At 48.0% G+C, this 17,640-nt stretch overlaps 2 protein-coding genes across 8 annotated transcripts in view; both read left to right on the forward strand.

The window, feature by feature from the left end:
* The window catches only part of TPM3 (tropomyosin 3), a 29,347-nt gene extending 21,203 nt beyond the window's left edge, over positions 1–8,144 (forward strand). For 4 of the 6 annotated variants that reach the window (XM_059413866.1, XM_059413867.1, XM_059413870.1 and 1 more), the window contains one exon: positions 6,902–8,144. In XM_059413866.1, the coding sequence (XP_059269849.1) occupies positions 6,902–6,984 (83 nt within the window). In that variant the 3' untranslated portion in view covers positions 6,985–8,144. The remainder of the gene's footprint in view (positions 1–6,901) is intronic. The other 2 variants (XM_059413871.1, XM_059413869.1) reach the window with 1 other exon arrangement.
* A 772-nt stretch (positions 8,145–8,916) lies between these two features.
* Positions 8,917–17,640, forward strand: part of NUP210L (nucleoporin 210 like) — an 84,826-nt gene continuing 76,102 nt past the window's right edge. For both annotated transcript variants that reach the window (XM_059413877.1, XM_059413879.1), the window contains exons 1-2: positions 8,917–9,123; positions 10,095–10,231. In XM_059413877.1, coding sequence (XP_059269860.1) covers positions 8,924–9,123; positions 10,095–10,231 — 337 coding nt within the window. In that variant the 5' untranslated portion in view covers positions 8,917–8,923. The remainder of the gene's footprint in view (positions 9,124–10,094; positions 10,232–17,640) is intronic.

The following is a 17,640-nucleotide window of genomic DNA, read 5'->3' on the forward strand; positions in this document are numbered from 1 at the left end:
AATAATAAGCTTGTGGAAATTCAGCAGGGGAAGAGGCTGTTTTCAGTGGGGATGATAAGGACTCAAAGGAGGCGGCACATAATAGGTACTTAATAAACATATTAAAACTTGCCTCTTCATTTTTATTGGGTTCTAAAGGATTGGATTTCTGACAAACAGATTTTGGTTGGAGGGTTGTGGATATTAAGCATTTTGGTTAAAAAGCAAGAGACTAGAAGCATCGGTAGCGACGGGAAGGATATAACGGCTGTAAAGGTCGATTTAGTCAGGAGGGCCAGTGTGCGCTGAAATCCGTGTTGGGGTTTATAGGGGATGGGGATGCCCCTGGAGATTTTGAACAAGGATATGTTCTGGTATGAGTCGCAATGAAGAATTGATTTGGTGGCTAAGTTACTAGATGACAGGGGAGCAGATTATCAAAGTGATGCATTTAGATAGAAGACAGTTCACAAATTTGAGTCATTTGTGTCCTACTTGGTGGCTTTTGCCATTTTCATGTGCTTCCTACATTGTTTTCTTCACACTTACTCTTTATTTTCAAATTTGTCTTAAGATACATAACTCTATTTAAAGTAAAAGGTTAGATGCCTGCTAGTGATTTTTCCTAAAGCACATGAAAACAATACAGCAAGTAAGTTTTTTTTAAGTTCACAAGCGTATGTTGTCAGAAATCTCCTTATGCAGCACCAGCAGCAAGTTTGCTTTGAGAGAAACTGGCTTAGATTGTTGCAGTTTTCCCCGAGATCATCATCTGTAGAGAGACAGCACTGAAAGCGCACACGATGGAGTGTGCGCCGTATGAGGAAGGTCAGGAGTGACTGGTTTGGATCCTAGGAAAATGGTAGCATTGAAGGGTTAGGGAGATCATGTAGTCCTGGTTTGAAGAGGCAGGAGAGGGTAGAAGAGACGAGTCTGAAATAATGGCAGGTATCCAGGTGAAAACAAAATTCTGGGCGTTGAGGGGATAGGCTGGCTGATGCAGGATTCAGAACGCTGTATGAGTGGCAGGCCGTTTGGACCACAAAAGTACATCTAGAACCCGAAAGACAGTTGCAGATGTAAAAGGAATGAAGCAAACAGGAAGACATGCGCAGAGGAGGAATTCAGGCGGAGCTGGTCGGAGGGATGGATAGAGAAGCAGCAGCTTTGCTAATTTAGCCGTGGACGGATGACTTCCGGAGGTTCTCAACTTGGACAGGTTGAGAAGAAAGATAGCTCAAGATGGGACATTGCCATGAGCACTTCATTAATTCAGGGGTGTGTTCTGAGCATTGAGATCAAGGACAGAAGCCATATTTCAAGGAGCAGAAGGGTGAACTAAGTGGAAGGAAAACCGGGGCCAGACATAGAGCCTGGGAGCTGTGCTGCCTAGCAAGAGCTTCTGACAGTCTTGCCCAAACAGTGACCAGCAGTCACGTACAGGGCCTGCAGAGCACTCAAAGCATGGTTTATGTGACCGAGGAGCTAAGGTTCTGCTAGTTTTACTACTGAATTTAATAGCCACATGTGGTCAGTGACTGCTTGCTGTGTTGGATAGTACAGTGGTAGATGTTTTGTGTTTGGGCAGAAAGAGTCGACTGGCACAGAGAAAGGCTTCTTGGGAAAGAAAGAAGTATGTGAGGATGGAGGTCAATTAGGACAAAAGCGAGGCGCTCTGCTCCTGGTGGCCACTGTCTTCCCCCAGGGGCATGGCTGGTGTGAGCAAGGGTGGAAACCAACAGGCCAGAATAGCAGAGTGAAATTTGAAGTGCTGCGTGGTGCCAAGTTCATTCTTCTGCTTACTGCAGAAGCCACTGTATGTGACTCGAGCCTGAACTAGGGATGGGGATGGGGTCAAGAAGCGGCATTGGTAATCTCGGAGCAAAGCATTTTGATCTCTTTTCCCTCTTAATTTCTGAGACTGAATCACAGTTTGATGTGTTAGGGTCTTTTCTACCCCTCCTTGTTACCTTTGTTGGGATGAGACATAACATGTGATTGGGTCCCAAGTTACCTGGTTGGCGGAACTGCCCTGTAGTGTTGGGCAGCCTTGTCTTAGGCCCGCCCAATCTAGTACTTTCTCACGGTACTGGTTGCATATCCCCCCGCTTTAATATTAGGGGAAAGTTGAAAAAAAAAAAAAGGCAAAATTTGTTCCTTTTCATCTCTTGGATTGTGAGGCTTTAAAACACACAGAGTTCCCTTTACTCTTTCGCCTTCTCACTCCCTTGTCCTGTTAGAGACTGGAATCAACCTGATTCAGACCAGTGAAGCCTAAGGCTGTCCAGCATCCATGGCATCATTCCCTAGTCTAAAAGGAACATCAGACCAAATGGATTCTCTGGCTTGCATTTTTTTGTTTGTTTGTTTTATTTTGCTATTATCAAGGAACCAAGAACTTTGACTAAATGAGCTGGTATCTGATCCTGAATTTTTAGTTACCAGAGATAGCAGGATTAGAACTCCTACGTACTAATTCAGGGTGAACAGATAACCACATTCATCTATTGACCTTCTGCCGTTCTTAGGGACTTGTGGGTTCTAGGATTTAATCAGGCAGGAAAATGCTTCCATTTCTCTCCTTATTCCTTCCCTAAATGGAACAAACCCCTCACTGACGAGGCTGTTTTGAGGGACTAGATTCTGATACGACCTTTCTTTCCCAGAACAGGAGTGGGCTGCAGGAACTGGTGGATAGATGCTACAGCAGAGTCCGGCGGTGTTTAGAATCTGTGTAGAATGTTTCCAAAAGCCCTTTAAGAAGTGAGCGTTCACAGATTTGAGCCCCCACGTCTGTCAGGGATGCCGCAGTGAATAAGACAGTTCCGATCCCAGGCCTCGTGGGGCTTGGAGACTAGTGTAGTGTTTCTCAGTGGTGGACTGTGGTCATTCAAACCAAGATGATTCTGGGATGTACGGAACAGTCCTACTTATTGCTGTCCCCTAACCAATAAATACGTGTAGGGTCTTCTAGTTACTGTGACCATTAAAACCTGCCCCACACATTCCAGGGGGAGAGAACAGGCAATAATAGCACGTGTATTGAGAACCACTGGTTTAATGGGAAGTGCAGTTTTTTTTTTTGAAGATTTTATTTATTTGACAGAGAGATCACAAGTAGGCGGAGAGGCAGGCAGAGAGAGAGGAAGGGAAGCAGACTCCCCGCTGAGCAGAGAGCCCAATGTAGGTCTCCATCCCAGGACCCTTGGGATCATGACCTGAGCTGAGGCAGAGGCTTTAACTCACTGAGCCACCCAGGCACCCCAGGAAGTGCAGTTCTTAAAGTTCGATCTAATTCAACCCTTTAATATAACTATTATTTTTAGTTATTTCCTCCCAGGATCATTTTGTATACATATGTTTTCTGTTTGGATAGTGTACGTGAAGTGGCAAGTATTCTTGGGACCGTTATTGGTCATCAGCTTCCGGGTAGAGCAGGAGAAAACCTCTGCCCAGAGGGCAAGGCGCCTGAGCAATGCACTTGGACTATGGGCACAGTCTATCTGCAGATACACTTGATCTTTAAGACGGAAGAATAGATCTTTACATTGAAGTCCTGAGGCCATTTTGAAACAGACTACAAAATGTAGGAAGAAGCTTGTTTGTGAACTTGAGAGTTGGAGACCAGGAAGGTCTGTCCCCAAGTTCCTGTTAACGCTGTGGTCGGATGGCTTTGGTTTCTCTCTGTATCCCCTCTTAAAGGTGTGCTTCAAGTGGAAAATTGAGATAAAGTCAGTGGTTTGAGTACTTTTAATTATTTAATTTTTATTATTTTTTAAAAAGATTTTGTTTGATAGAGATCACAAGTAGACAGGCAGAGAGAGAGGCGGAAGCAGGCTCCTCTCCGAGGAGAGAGCCTGAAGAGGGGCTCCATGTGGGGCCTGATCCCTGTGACCTGAGCTGAAGGCAGAGGCCTCAGCCCACCGAGCCACCCAGGCGCCCCTGCTGTTGTTGTTGTTGTTAAGATTTTTATTTATTTCACGGAGACACAGCGAGAGAGGGAACACAAGCAGGGGGAGTGGGAGAGGTAGAAGGAGGTCTCTTGCTGATCAGGGAGCCTGATGTGGGGCTTGATTCCAGGACCCTGGGATCATGAGCTGACGGCAGACACTTAACGACTAAGCCACCCACAGGCCCCAGTACTTAACTACTCTTAACCAGGACTGCATTTGGTTATGGGCAGCAGCTTAACTGTTGCTTAAATAAATATGGGACTGACTTGTCTCCTGTAATAACAAGTCCAGGTTAGAGCAACTGTGGCCTGGTGTAGCTGGGTTTCTGTGATTCTCTTGGCCCTCTCTTGAGGTTGAAATCGGTAACTTTCACCTTCACATCCATGTTCAAGGCAAGAAAGCAAGTTGGTTTTCCCAGAGGCCTTCCAGCAGACTGCTCCCTGTATCTCACTGGCCAGAGCCGGATTCCATAATCCCCTCTGACTGCAAGGGAGCCTGGAGAAATGGCAGGCAATCTTGATTGGCCTTCCTTGGGGCTGGGCATGCCGGCCGCCTTAACACAGGATTGGGTTCTTTTTGAAAAGGGGAGGTGGGCTTTGATGGGACAGTCCCCGAGATGGGTTAGTACCGAGCACCTACAGCAAGGAGCATTAGAAGGTAGGATTGAATGGGTGTAGGATATTGACCCTGATTTACCATTCATAATACTGTGTTGAATCTTTTTTTTTTAAAGATTTTTATTTATTTGTCAGAGAGTGTGCACACATGCATAAGCAGAGGGAGCCGCACAGGGAGGAGCAGGCTCCCTGCCTAGCAGGGGATCTGAAGCGAGCCTCTGTCCCAGGACCCTGGGATCATGAACTAAGCTAACCAGCTGAGCCCCCCAGGCGCCCTGTAGTGAATGCGTTTACAGAAGATGTTCCAGCCACCCTCTTCAGCTCCTGTCAACCCTGATTACAAGCCAGCTGTGTGCCTTGCTTCGCCGTGTCACTTGTGTGTTTCTCAACCCGGGGAATAAATACCTTTGCAAAGGAGATACTTTCTTCTTTCTCAAAACGTTGTCCTTCCAGCTGGCCCGTTGGGATGTTTTTTGTTCCTTTGTTGGTCTTTGCACCACCTGACTGACTCTTCCTGCCCTCTCTGAATGCCACCGGCATCAGCTCTGCCTTTCAGGTGCATGTCATGTGTATCAGCTAGTCCGGAATCTCAGGGTTTCCTGCGGTGCTCTGCTAACCTCTCCTTTTTCTCTTTCTCCTCTGTGTCCTCTCCGGCTCTTGCTTCCTCCTCCTCGTGCTGCTGCAGAGCATCTCTACAGCCAAATTGAATGAACCCGCCTGCTCTTTAGCAAGCTGCAGCTCATGCTGCATGGTCTGGGGGACCGATGAGCAGGGCTCCCTGGTGTCCGATAAGCCGAGCCTACCGCTGGCATCACTGACCTGGAACCCAGCAGAAAGCTGATTGTTCTTTTTATTTTTTTTTTTTTATTTTTTATTTATTTATTTTTTTAAAAGATTTTATTTATTTATTTGACAGAGAGAAATCACAAGTAGATGGAGAGGCAGGCAGAGAGAGAGAGAGAGGGAAGCAGGCTCTCTGCTGAGCAGAGAGCCCGATGCGGGACTCGATCCCAGGACTCTGAGATCATGACCCGAGCCGAAGGCAGCGGCTTAACCCACTGAGCCACCCAGGCGCCCCTGATTGTTCTTTTTAAAGTCATTTTGCCCTAAACGAAACAGAACAGCAACAACGAAAATTAAGATTTTATTCATTTATTTGAGAGAGGGAGAAGCAGACTCCTTGCTCAGCACAGAGCCCAATGCAGGATTCCATCCCAGGACCTTGAGATCGTGACCTGAGCAGAAAGCAGATGCTTAACCCACTGAGCCTCCCAGGTGCCCCACAAATTACTTTTTAATTGGGGCAGTGAGAGTATCGTTGGCTTCCTAACTGTGCTGCCGAGGGAGTACAGTTGGTGCTGCATTTCCGTTCCTTTTCAAGAGATAATGGGTGATAAAGGGAGGGGCTTGAGAGATCATAGTGAGGAACCAGAGAGAGCGTTCCGGTTTCCACCCTGACTTGCTGCCTTTGAACCCGAACATTGGCTGTAGGCGGTGTTCCCCCTGCGTGGATGTTTTCTGACAATAAAAGAACCAATTGGGCAAGATGTCGTGACTGCTGCATCTGCAGGCCCAGAGATTGGGACCTTCTGACTGGGTGGGAAAAAGGGAAAGGAGAGGAGGGGATGGGGTGAGGGATTTGCGCCCCTAGAGCCGTCTGAGTGGTTCGCTTGCTGAGCAGATTAGAGTCTCCTTGCTGTTCACGCCACAGGTTTTCTTCCTTTTTCCTTCTTGCTCCTTTTTCCTGGTTTTATGTTTAATTGTAAGTAACTGTCACAGGCTAGTTTTGCAGTTAAAGTTTTGCTTGTATGTTCAGTAGTAGTATTGGCTCTCTGGCCTTTAGTGATTCTGTGACAGGCTGGTATGGGGTCTTTCATTTATCCCACCAATTGTACCTTCCCTTGTTGGAGGAAGCCTGTAGTGCGTGAGGTTCCTCTTGTACTGAGCTTTGTTTTTACCGGTAGAAACATGCCCATCTTGTTCTTCGTGCTCACGCCCAGTGAGCCATGTCAAGGAGGCACTGTCCTGTGGGCAGAGCCCAGAAAGAAGGGATGGCTGATGCTTAAGGCTGCCTCCTCCAGTGACTGAAAACTGAAAGCCTTGGTTGAGTGTGTGAATGAGGAAATGACTGATAAGGTCTCCCGCCTCTTCCCCCCCAGAGGAATAGCAACGTCTGTAACCGCAGCTCGCCACATCAGGCCCGCAGAAGCGAGCGGTGCCTTAGCTGCACCGGTGGCTGAGTGGGCAGCTGCTGTGTTAGTCCGCGGCCGCCCGCAGCAGGAGTGATTCTCGGTGGGAAGACCGGGATGTTCACTGCTAGTTCGGGTAACATCTCTCCCTTGCCCCCATTAGATAAGCTGAAATGCACCAAAGAGGAGCACCTGTGCACACAGAGGATGCTGGACCAGACTCTGCTGGACCTGAATGAGATGTAGAGCACCCATCCCGCCCGCCGCTGCTCCTCCCTCTGCCCCGACCCCGCCTGAGGCCGGCCTGCCCGAAGCCGGCCTTGCAACTGAGGGCTGATCTTTAACTGGAAGGCTGCTTTCTCCTCTTGCCGCCTCTCCCACCCCAACCCCTGTCTTTTTCGCCAAACTGTCTCTGCCTCTCCCTAGAGATTCCAGCTGGGCTTGAGGCCGAGCACCTTTGGGAACAATGTTGGAGGGAATGTGAGCACAATGCAAAGTGTCTTTAAAAGCATGTTGTGATGCACACATTTTGTAATTCCTTTGTTGCTGTTGTTGATGTGGCGACCATGTCAAACATTCCAGATTACCCACGGTTCTGGAGCAGTGGTCTTCTCCCTTCCTCACACGTGGCAAGTCACTTTTCAGACCAGTGCATACTGCCCTCCGCAGAGCGGGCCTGCCTGGCTGAGAGCCGGAGCCCGGAGCGAGCCCCACTCTGGGAAGCTTCATTGCTTTGTCCAATGTACCAGCCAAATTAGAAAGATGATTCCAGGAGGCGTGGCCAAAAAAGTGTGGCTCAGGGTTTCGCTTTAAGGTATCTTTGAGCAACTTTATTAATTTTTTTTTTTTTCCATCAGAAGTGACCAAACAAATTAAGATGGTGAGACCTCTCTCTCAGACCAAATCCCGGGCCTGTCTTGGCCCTAACTGCCCACAGAATGGATCAGGCTCCCCTTATGTTGAGGTGACCGCTTACTTGCTCTCCTGCCTCCTTGAAGGAAAAAAAGAAAATGACCGGCTTGTCCCTGATTCAGCCACATGAGACCAACTCATCTCATCACCCTTCGCGGGGTCCAAAGCTGCTGTCTCTAGAAGTGCCATCGCGTGCTCTGTATCCGTCAGTGCTGGAGAAATCTTGAATAGCTTATGTACAAAACTGTTTTTAAATTTTTATATTATTTGAAACTGTGCTTCTGTAGGGTTGGGGCACAGCGGCCGCCGCGCCTGCTGGGGCCTTTTCACGTGTGCCGGCCTTTTCACGTCTCTTCCCTCCCCAGTTCCCTGTCGGGTGAGGTTTCTGGGAGGCCTGTGGGCCGCGCCGCGATGGGAGAGCGGAAACCCGCAGTGCGACTGTTTTGATACTGAAAATTGACGTGTCTTTTTGAAATAAAGAACCAGTCCCTCTAGGCCTCATCAGTTGTACTTTCTCCCCAGGGGCTGCGGAGTCTGAAAGATCGGGTCTGTGGGTGCGGGTCGCGGGCCGCGGCGGCGGGGCGCGCTGTGGAAGCCGAGCCAGGCCGGGCGCCTGGTGCTCCTCCTGCGGCTTCTCCGTCGGGGGGACCGATGCGCGGCCCCGGGCTCCGGGCCACGCGCAGCGGCGCTGCCCTCGCGAGCGCCTTCAGGCCGAGCCGCGCGCCCCTTCCGCGTGGGGCCCACGCCCGGGAGCCTCGGACCCGGGAGCCTCGGACCCGGGCTCCGGAAGTGACCGGCTCCGACGACGGGCCGTGCCCTGCCCCGGCCTGCTCCGGGCCCCGGGCCCCGAGCGGGGCCTCCGCCGGCTGCGGGCGGGAGCGGGGGATGCGGGGCGGCCGCCTGGGACTTGCCCGGGCCTGAGGCGGGGCGCGAGTCCCGCATCCTCGTCCCCACGACGCGGCCTCCTCGCCCGAGTCCCGCTGCACGCCGGCGCCGGGGACACGCCGCTCGGACGTCGCGGCGGCACGATGGCCGGCGGGGAGCCGAGCGCGGGGCGGGCAGCGGGAGCCGCAGAGCTGCGGGAGCGAGCGCCCGTCTGGGCTCCCCGCCGCCCGCGAGTCCGAGCCCGCGCTCGCCCCGCGCCAGGTCTCCGCGCGCGGCCCCGCGCTCGCTCCCGCCGTTCCCGCCCGGCGGAGGCCCCGCCCCCGTGACGTCGCGCCCAACGATTGGCCGCGGCCGCAGCGGAGCGGGAACTGGAGACGGGGCGGTCGCCATGACGGCCTTCGGGGCCCCGCGTCCCGGGTGCGGCCGGCCGTGTGGCGGGGGGTCCGCGGCCCGCGTGCTGCTGCTGCTTCCGTGCCTGCTGGGGGCCCGGGCCGGCAAGCTCAACGTGCCGCAAGTGTTGCTCCCCTTTGGCCGGGAGCCGGGCCGCGTGCCTTTCCTGCTGGAGGCGCAGCGCGGCTGCTACACCTGGTGAGGGCGGCTCCCGGGCGGCGCGGCCCTCGGCCCTGCGACGGTCGCGGCCAGGTTCGGAGCCCACGGGCCGCCTCGTCGGGGCGCCGCCGCGGCGCGCTTGGCCGTTGGCTTGCAGGGGCTCTGCGGCGGCGCCCGCCGGGGCGCGAGGGGGTCCCCGCACGGCCGGAGGCGCTGCCCCGGGGGCGGAGCGTGGGTGGGAGCGCGGCCCTCGCGGGCGGACGGGCGGACGGGCGGGCGGACGGACGGGCGGACGGGCGGGCGGACGGGCGGACGGGCTGGGCCTCGTGCAGCCGCCTTTCGCCAGGAGCGAGGCGAGGCGGCGACGCGGCGGGGCGGTTGGACGCGCTTCGGCGGGAGGAGGCGGGCCTGGGGGTGCGGCGGGTCGTGCTGCGCGTGACGCACGGTCTCCCCATCCGACGCCAAAAGTTCCACGTTTTAATTGTTTTAAAAGTTTTATTTGTGGGCGCCTGGGGGACTCCGTGGGTTAAGCCTCTGCTTTCGGCTCAGGTCATGATCCCAGGGTCCTGGGATCGAGACCCGCGTCGGGGCTTTAAAAAATATATTTTATTTATTTGAAAGAGCAAGAGCAGGAGGGAAAGGAAGCAGCAGACCCCCCACTGAGCAGGGAGCCCAATATGGGATTTGATCCCAGGACCTGGAATCATGACCCGAATCAAAGGCAGAAGCTAAACGGATTGAGCCACCCAGGCGCCCTGGTACAAACCTGTTTTAAATATCGAGGGAGGAATGGAATGCGTGTGTCACATTGCACAAGTGATCACTGGGGAAAGGTTTTTATGAGTCTTCACTGAGATCTCTCTCTCTTAAGCATGTTTTCTACTTTAAAGAGTGTCATTTGAATATACCAGGTAGTGTGTAATATGGAAAAACGAAGAATCTGTGTTCCTCTGAAAGTTAATTTTAACCTACATTCTTAGTTCAGACTCTTAAGTATTTTATTTTGGCAGGCATTCCTCCCATCATGATGCAGTAACTGTCGAGCCTTTATATGAAAATGGCACCTTATGTTCCCAAAAAGCTGTGCTTATTGCTGAATCTACCCAACCGATCCGCCTCAGCAGTATTATTCTTGCTCGAGAGATAGGTATGTTGAGAGAAAACACATTGTGAAGTCGTTCATCTAGAGTAGAATAGTCTGGTATCTTTTATACATGGTTAATACAAACGGTGTTGGCTTCACATGGTAAGCAGTAGAAAAGAAAGCAGTCTGCACAATAACCCTAAATGTGACATCCTATTTTGTAAAAACAAATATAAATAAATAAGTAAATAAGATACAACTGTGAGGTGCAGAAAAGAAATGTAAATTCTCAGACCCTATCTCAGTTCTGCTGAACTAGAATCTCAGAAGTGGTCCCAGGGAACAAAGCGCTCCAGTGATTCTCATGTGTTACTGAAGTCCGGGAAGCGTGGCACCAGCCTTTTTTAGGTTAGAGCAGCTGGAGAAATGCTATTTGTATCCAAAATCAAAGCAAGGCTTTTTCTATCCCAGTTTCTGGCACCTCATTGCTACATTGATAGGCCAGAAATACCTGTATTGTTTAAAAATATTTTGATAAATGATACAACTCTATTATGTTATTAAAGAGAACTTCAAGTTGTTTGGTATACCATATTTTATACGATTGATGATGCCATCTAGTATAAAGCAGTTTTTTTTAATGTACTACTAAGAAAAACAGCCAAGTAAACTATGCTTTGCTTTACTTAGAATTTCTGCTTTATGCCTATAGAAGAACTAAGACTTAATTAGATGGTTATTTTTATGTTTCACTCTCATGCCTAATAAAAAGGGAAATACAAATAAAATAAACTTGTTAAAGTATTTCTCAAACTACCTTAGTGTTTCTTTCTCAGATGAAACCTTTTTTTCACTAGGAATCATCAGTGTCTGTGTTTATCCCCACAATATCTTCCTCTATGCCAGCAAGGCTGTTACGGATGTAGTATTTCTTTTCTTTTCTTTTAAGATTTTATTTATTTATTGGACAGACAGAGATCACAAGCAGGCAGAGAGAGAGGAGGAAGCTGTCTCCCTGCTGAGCAGAGAGCCCGATGCAGGACTCGATCCCAGGACCCTGAGATCATGACCTGAGCTGAAAGCAGCGGCTTAACCCACTGAGCCACCCAGGCGTCCCTGGATGTAGTATTTCTTAAAAGGATTACTTAAAAATGAAAACACGTGGGGCGCCTGGGTGGCTCAGTGGGTTAAGCCGCTGCCTTCGGCTCAGGTCATGATCTCAGGGTCCTGGGATCGAGTTCCGCATCGGGCTCTCTGCTCGGCAGGGAGCCTGCTTCCCTCTCTCTCTCTCTCTGCCTGCCTCTCCATCTACTTGTGATTTCTCTCTGTCAAATAAATAAATAAAATCTTTTAAAAAAAAAAATGAAAACACGTAAAAGCTGTGACACCTAGCTGGCTCAGTTGGAAGAGTGCGCAACTTTTTTTTTTTTTTAAGATTTTATTTTTCAGTAATCTCTATACCCAGACTGAGGCTCACACTCACTACCCTGAGGTCAAGAGTCGTGTTCTCCACAGAATAGGCCATCCAGTCACCCCAACTGTTGATTTCAGGGTTGTGAGTTTGAGCCCCACAATAAGTGTAGAGATTACTTAAGTAAATAAAAGTTTAAATAAAACTTTAAAAACCTAAAAGCTATCCTACTGGGCTCTTAAGTTTAGCTTTGCAATTATATGGAACTATTGTGTGGGGTTTTTTTTTTTGGTAGTTATGGAAAAGTACCTGGCACACCTCAGTTACTACCCTTCCCACCCCATCTCCTTAACCATTTGATTCCCAGGGGATTAAAGAGTGTGCCACTATTGATAGGCCACGATTTTCTTCTTACAGCTGATACCTATTCTACAAGTTTTGATGCTGGTCCTTTTTTTTTTTTTTTTTTAAAGATTTTATTTATATATTTGACAGAGAGAGATCACAAGTAGGCAGAGAGGCAGGCAGAGAGAGAGGAAGGGAAGCAGGCTCCCTGCTGAGCACAGAGCCTGATTTGGGACTCGATCCCAAGACCCTGGGATCATGACCTGAGCCGAAGGCAGAGGCTTTAACCCCCTGAGACACCCAGGCACCCCCACATAAGTGATTTTTTAATGTAATTACTTTTAACTACAGGAATTCATTCTGATATCAAAAGATACGTTTACACAGTTGCTAGAAAAAATGTCAAATCTGGCCTCAGCTTAATTTCATCTGACTTATAAATACTCCAGAGTTAAATATCTTTTAAATCCACTTTCCCAGTTTTGCTAGACTCAGGAGTAAAAGCCAGTTTCAGTGTCCTAGCAGGTCTCTTCCCACCTGAGTGGAAAAGAGAGGACATCGTGGAAGGGACACATATGCCTAAGAGCGAATGTTCATTCATCTGACAAATATTTAATGAAAGGCTTACTAACTGTAAGATGTCTGTAAAGATAGATTTAAGCACTCCATTGGTGTCTAGGTGCTTAGAATTTTATGATGTTTTTGTCAACACTAGTGAAGCATTTTAGTGGCTGTGATGGAGATGTTGGGTAGAGGGGACCTACTGAAGTGGGCTTGTTTTATTTGGCGGGAGTGCTAGATTTGTTGTGATCTTTGTTTTGCTTTGACTAGGTGCTACTTCATTTGGTAAAGCCTTCAAAGAATATAAAGGGAATAGAGTGGAAAGTAAGCCTCTAACCTCATTTCTGCAAGAGGTAGCCGCTTCTCTGTATCCTTCAGAGGTGATCTGAATATATGAATGTGTCCCTTTTCTAGTTGGAAGTCTGGATTTTTAGCCTTGGGCAAAGGACAAAGGGTGGAGTTCAGAGATGAAGGCATGATTGTAGCTCACATGAAGGATGAGGAAAAGGTTGGAAAACTGAAAGATTCTGGTGTGGGATGAGAGAGATACAGGGTGAGCAGTGCTTAGTGTGCTGTGCTCGGCATGTGCTTGATGTCCCGTAAATTCTTACAGGGTGCTTAGTTGCTACTGGGGGTTATAATTGTATAAACAAGAGGAGATGATTTGGAAGCTAGGATAAATACGAGAATCAGGGAAGGCAGGAAATCTTTGCCATTTCTGCTCCCGGCTCTGCATCCCCTTGACTCTTGCAATTCTGGTTTCATTCATTCTCTTATTTTCCTGTTCTTCCGTCTTCATCGTCCTGGATCAACTCTCGTCCTGTCGGTTTCATTCATTTTTTCCCCTTTATTGCCTTGCTCCTGTGTGGACCTGAAGTAATATGGATGGGTAGATAAGAATATTCGTTATATTATTTATTTCTTTTCCATTGTATTATTTCATGAAGTTATTCATTTTTATCTTTTAAAAGATAAGTTGGGCACCTGGGTTGCTCAGTTGTTTAAGTGCCTGACTCTTGATTTTGGCTCAGGTCAGGTCATGATCTCGGGATTGTGAGATCGAGCCCCATGTCAGGCTCTGCACTGTGGGCGTGGAGCCTGCTTAAGATTTTCTCTCTCTCCTTCTGCCCTTCCCCTTACCTCTCCTTGTTAAAAACTAACAACAACAACAGAAACCTGCTTAAAAATTGAAAAAGAACAAAAGGTAAGTTGAAGGTATAATATTTCTGTTAGTCACTCTAAATTTACCTGTAGTTCATCCGAGGTAATTTTTTTTCCCTTATAGTCAATGGCCGTGTGTTGAAAAGCTTATTGCTGCTGAAGTAGTCGGATGGGTAGTCATGGCGTGCACAAGGCTTTTCATAATTTTTACGTAAGGTTACAGCTACTTCCGTCCAACAGTTGCCCGGCATGTTTCTCCACAGAAGAAAAGTATTTAATTTCCCATTTAAGTACTGTTAGATTATCCAGGCCTAATTATCTCGTGTTCTGTCTAAGGTCACCCTTCCTTCCTTTGTCACCCTTGGAACACATCCTTAATAATGTGTTTTACCAGCAAATCCCAAAGGATTTCAGCTTCTCTTGGTTCTTGATGATAGGTCCCATAGTTTGGTCTTCATTTCTTTCTTTCTTTTTATTTTATTTTATTTTATTTTATTTATTTGACAGTGAGAGAGAGAGAGCACAAGCAGGGTGAGCAGGAGGCAAAGGGAGAAAGAAGCTCCCTGCTGAGCAGGGAGCCCCATGTGGGACTCTATCTGAGGACCCTGGGACCATGACCTGAGCTGAAGGCAGGTGCTTAACCCACTGAGCCACCCAGGCGCCCCAGTCTTCATTTCTTTTAACTTCATATTCTGTTCAATGAAATATTAAGTAAAAGATTAATCAAGTACATTAAAAATTTTTTTCTTTTAAAATAATTTTAAATTTACAGAAGCGATACAAAGATAGTACAAAGAGTTCCTGTATACTCTGCACCCAGTTTTCTTTCTTTTTTCTTTTAAAGGGTTTTATTTATTTATGAGAGAGAGGGAGAGAGAACAAGCAGTTTGAGGGAGAAGCAGACTCCCTGCTTAGCGGGGAGCTCGGATGTGGGGCTCAATCCCAGGACCTGACGAATGGCAGACGCTTAGCAGGCTGAACCACCCAGTTCTCTTTAATGTTCTACTAATGTCCTTTTTCTGATCTAGGATTTAATTCAAGACACTGTAAGGGCCTATTTAGTGAGAGCAGCTCCATCCGTTTAAACAGTGATTTTGTTGTTTGTGCAGTAAAACTTCAACTGATCCCGGCCCCAGGGGACTTACTTAAAAGTAAGTCTGGGAAACCAGTCCCAGGTCACAAAGCCCAAATACAAGGGCGGGTCAGGCCAGGTGGAGACATCTAATCAGTAGGGTGAGCACACTGTCTTCCTAGCTACCAAGGAGTGTAGGCCCGCCTTTTGGGCACCTTTTAAGCACCAGTTCTGATCAAGGTGATAGGCTAGTTCAAATATCTACTATAGGGTAAATTGTAATTCAGTTGGTCACTTGTGTGTGACCTAGCATGACTGTGCAGCTTTCTCTGTGTGTTGCAATCTCATTGGCCACCTGTGTGTGTGGCCAGGCTCAACCACATGGCCCTTGCCCTTTAAAAGTTAGTGGGGGTCGCCTGGGTGGCTCAGTGGGTTAAAGCCTCTGCCTTCGGCTCAGGTCATGGTCTCGGGGTCCTGGGATCGAGCCCCGCATCGGGCTCTCTGCTGGGTGGAGAGCCTGCTTTCCCCTCTCTCTCTGCCTGCCTCTCTGCCTACTTCTGATCTGTCTGTCAAGTAAATAAATAAAATCTTAAAAAACATATTAAAAAAAAAAAAGTTAGTGGGTAAGGCAAGGAAGAGTTGCCCTCACTGTAAGAGGCGGCCCTGACCAGTCGGTTTGATTCTCGATGCTTGGCACGAAATAAAGCTTTGCTTGACCTTCGCTTTGTATCAGTCTCGCTCCTTTGATTATGGACCCATGGACACCACATTACTAAACTACATTGTCCTGTTTCCTTTATCTCCTGTGACCTATGGCAGTTTCTGAGTTTCTCTTTGCTTTTCGTGCCCTTGACATTTTTAGAGTATTGGTCAGGTTTTTTTTTTTCGTTTGTTTGTTTTGGTTTTTTTTTTTAAGGGATTATTTATTTATGGGGCCCCTGGGTGGCTTAGTCCTTAAGCATCTGTATTTGGCTCAGGTCATGATCCTGGGGTCCTGGGATGGAGCCCCACATCAGGCTCCCTGCCCAGCGGGAAGCATGCTTCTCCCTCTCCCACTCCCTCTGCTTGTTTTTCCTCTCTCACTGTCTCTCTCTCAAATAAATAAATAAAATCTTAAAAAAAAAGAGAGAGAGAGAGAGAAACCAAGATACGCTGCTAGTGTGCTTGTTGCTACAGTAATGTCACTGTTCCTAGGCCATCTAAGCAGACAGCCCTAGGAAGTATATGTATATATACTAACCATATATATACACATACCTGTATTTTTTAATATACAGTGTATTATTTGCCCTAGGGGTACAGGTCTGTGAATCATCAGTCTTCACATTCCGTAGCCGTCACCATAGCACACACCGTCCCCAAAGTCCATAGCCCAGCCACCCCACCTTCTCCCTCCACCCAGCAACCTTCAGTTTGTTTTGTGAGATTAAGTTTCTTATGGGTTGTCTCCATTCTGATCCCATCTTGTTTCATTTTTTTCCTCCACAGCCCCCTGCCCTGCCTCTCAAATTCCTCATATCAGGGAGATTGTGTGATAGTGGTCTTTCTCTGACTGACTGACTTCACTCAGCATAATACCCTTTAGTTCCATCCATGTCCTTGCAAATGGCAAGACTTTGTTTTTTGATGGCTGCATAGTATTCCATTATATGTATATACCTACATCTTCTTTATCCATTTTTAAAAAAGATTATATTATATTTATTTAATTGACAGAGAGAGAGAGGAAACACAGGCAGGGGGAGTGGGAGAGGGAGAAGCAGGATCCCCGCTGAGCAGGAGCCTGATGACGGAACACAATCTCAGGACCCTGGGATCATGACCTGAGCCGAAGGCAGAGGCTTTAACCCACTGAGCCACCCAGGCGCCCCATCCTTGGCCTTTTTTGAGGGGCACTTGCCTATAATATCTAATTAACATTTCCTTTGATTTAAGAATTCCATAAAAGCAGATCCACAGCTAGGGACAGAGTTCACCACTGCTGTCCACTGGTAATTTGGGGTATTGTAGTGGTAGTTACTTTGCTTTTGTTTCTTGTACATGAAGCTGAAAGTAAAAAATACAGTTATAACAGCAGAATGAGACAGCTATGTAGGCAATCCTCTAACACATGGCAGATACAAGAGGTGGAGATATTGTTAAAAGATAGTACAAAACTGGGCGCCTGGGTGGCTCAGTGGGTTAAGCCACTGCCTTCGGCTCAGGTCATGATCTCAGGGTCCTGGGATCGAGTCCCGCATCGGGCTCTCTGCTCAGCAGGGGGCCTGCTTCCCTTCCTCTCTCTCTGCCTGCCTCTCTGCCTACTTGTGATCTCTCTCTGTCAAATAAATAAATAAAATCTTAAAAAAAAAATCTAATGCCATAATTTCATAAAGGAAAAAACTTCAATACTTCAAAGCTCAGGATATAATAAAGTGTATTTGTTTATTTTTTTTTAAGATTTTATTTATTTGACACAGAGAGATCACAAGCAGGCAGAGCGTCAGGCAGAGAGAGAGGAGGAAGCAGGCTCCCTGCTGAGCAGAGAGCCCGATGCGGGGCTCGATCCCAGGACCCTGAGATCATGACCTAAACCGAAGGCAGAGGCTTAACCCACTGAGCCACTCAGGTGCCCCTGTTATTATTTTTTTTTAGATTTCATTTTTAAGTAATCTCTGTACCCCACGTGGTGCTCAAACTCAATCCCAAGATCAAGAGTTGCACGTCCGACTGACTGAGCCCGCCGGGCGCCCCTGAGTTATATTCCTTCAAAGTGAAGACATTTAATTTTATTGCTCTTCTGTTAAGATTCTTACCTTTCATTTTTCCATGGATGAATGAAAATACCATTATAGGTCAGGGTTTGAGAACGACTGGTCTGTTGTTGCTTGTAAACAGACACTTCGGTGTTTTGTCACTATGCTCCTTGCCTCCACAGGTTGA

The sequence above is a fragment of the Mustela nigripes genome, chromosome 10 (assembly GCF_022355385.1).
Source record: "Mustela nigripes isolate SB6536 chromosome 10, MUSNIG.SB6536, whole genome shotgun sequence".
Classification (NCBI taxonomy): domain Eukaryota; kingdom Metazoa; phylum Chordata; class Mammalia; order Carnivora; family Mustelidae; genus Mustela; species Mustela nigripes.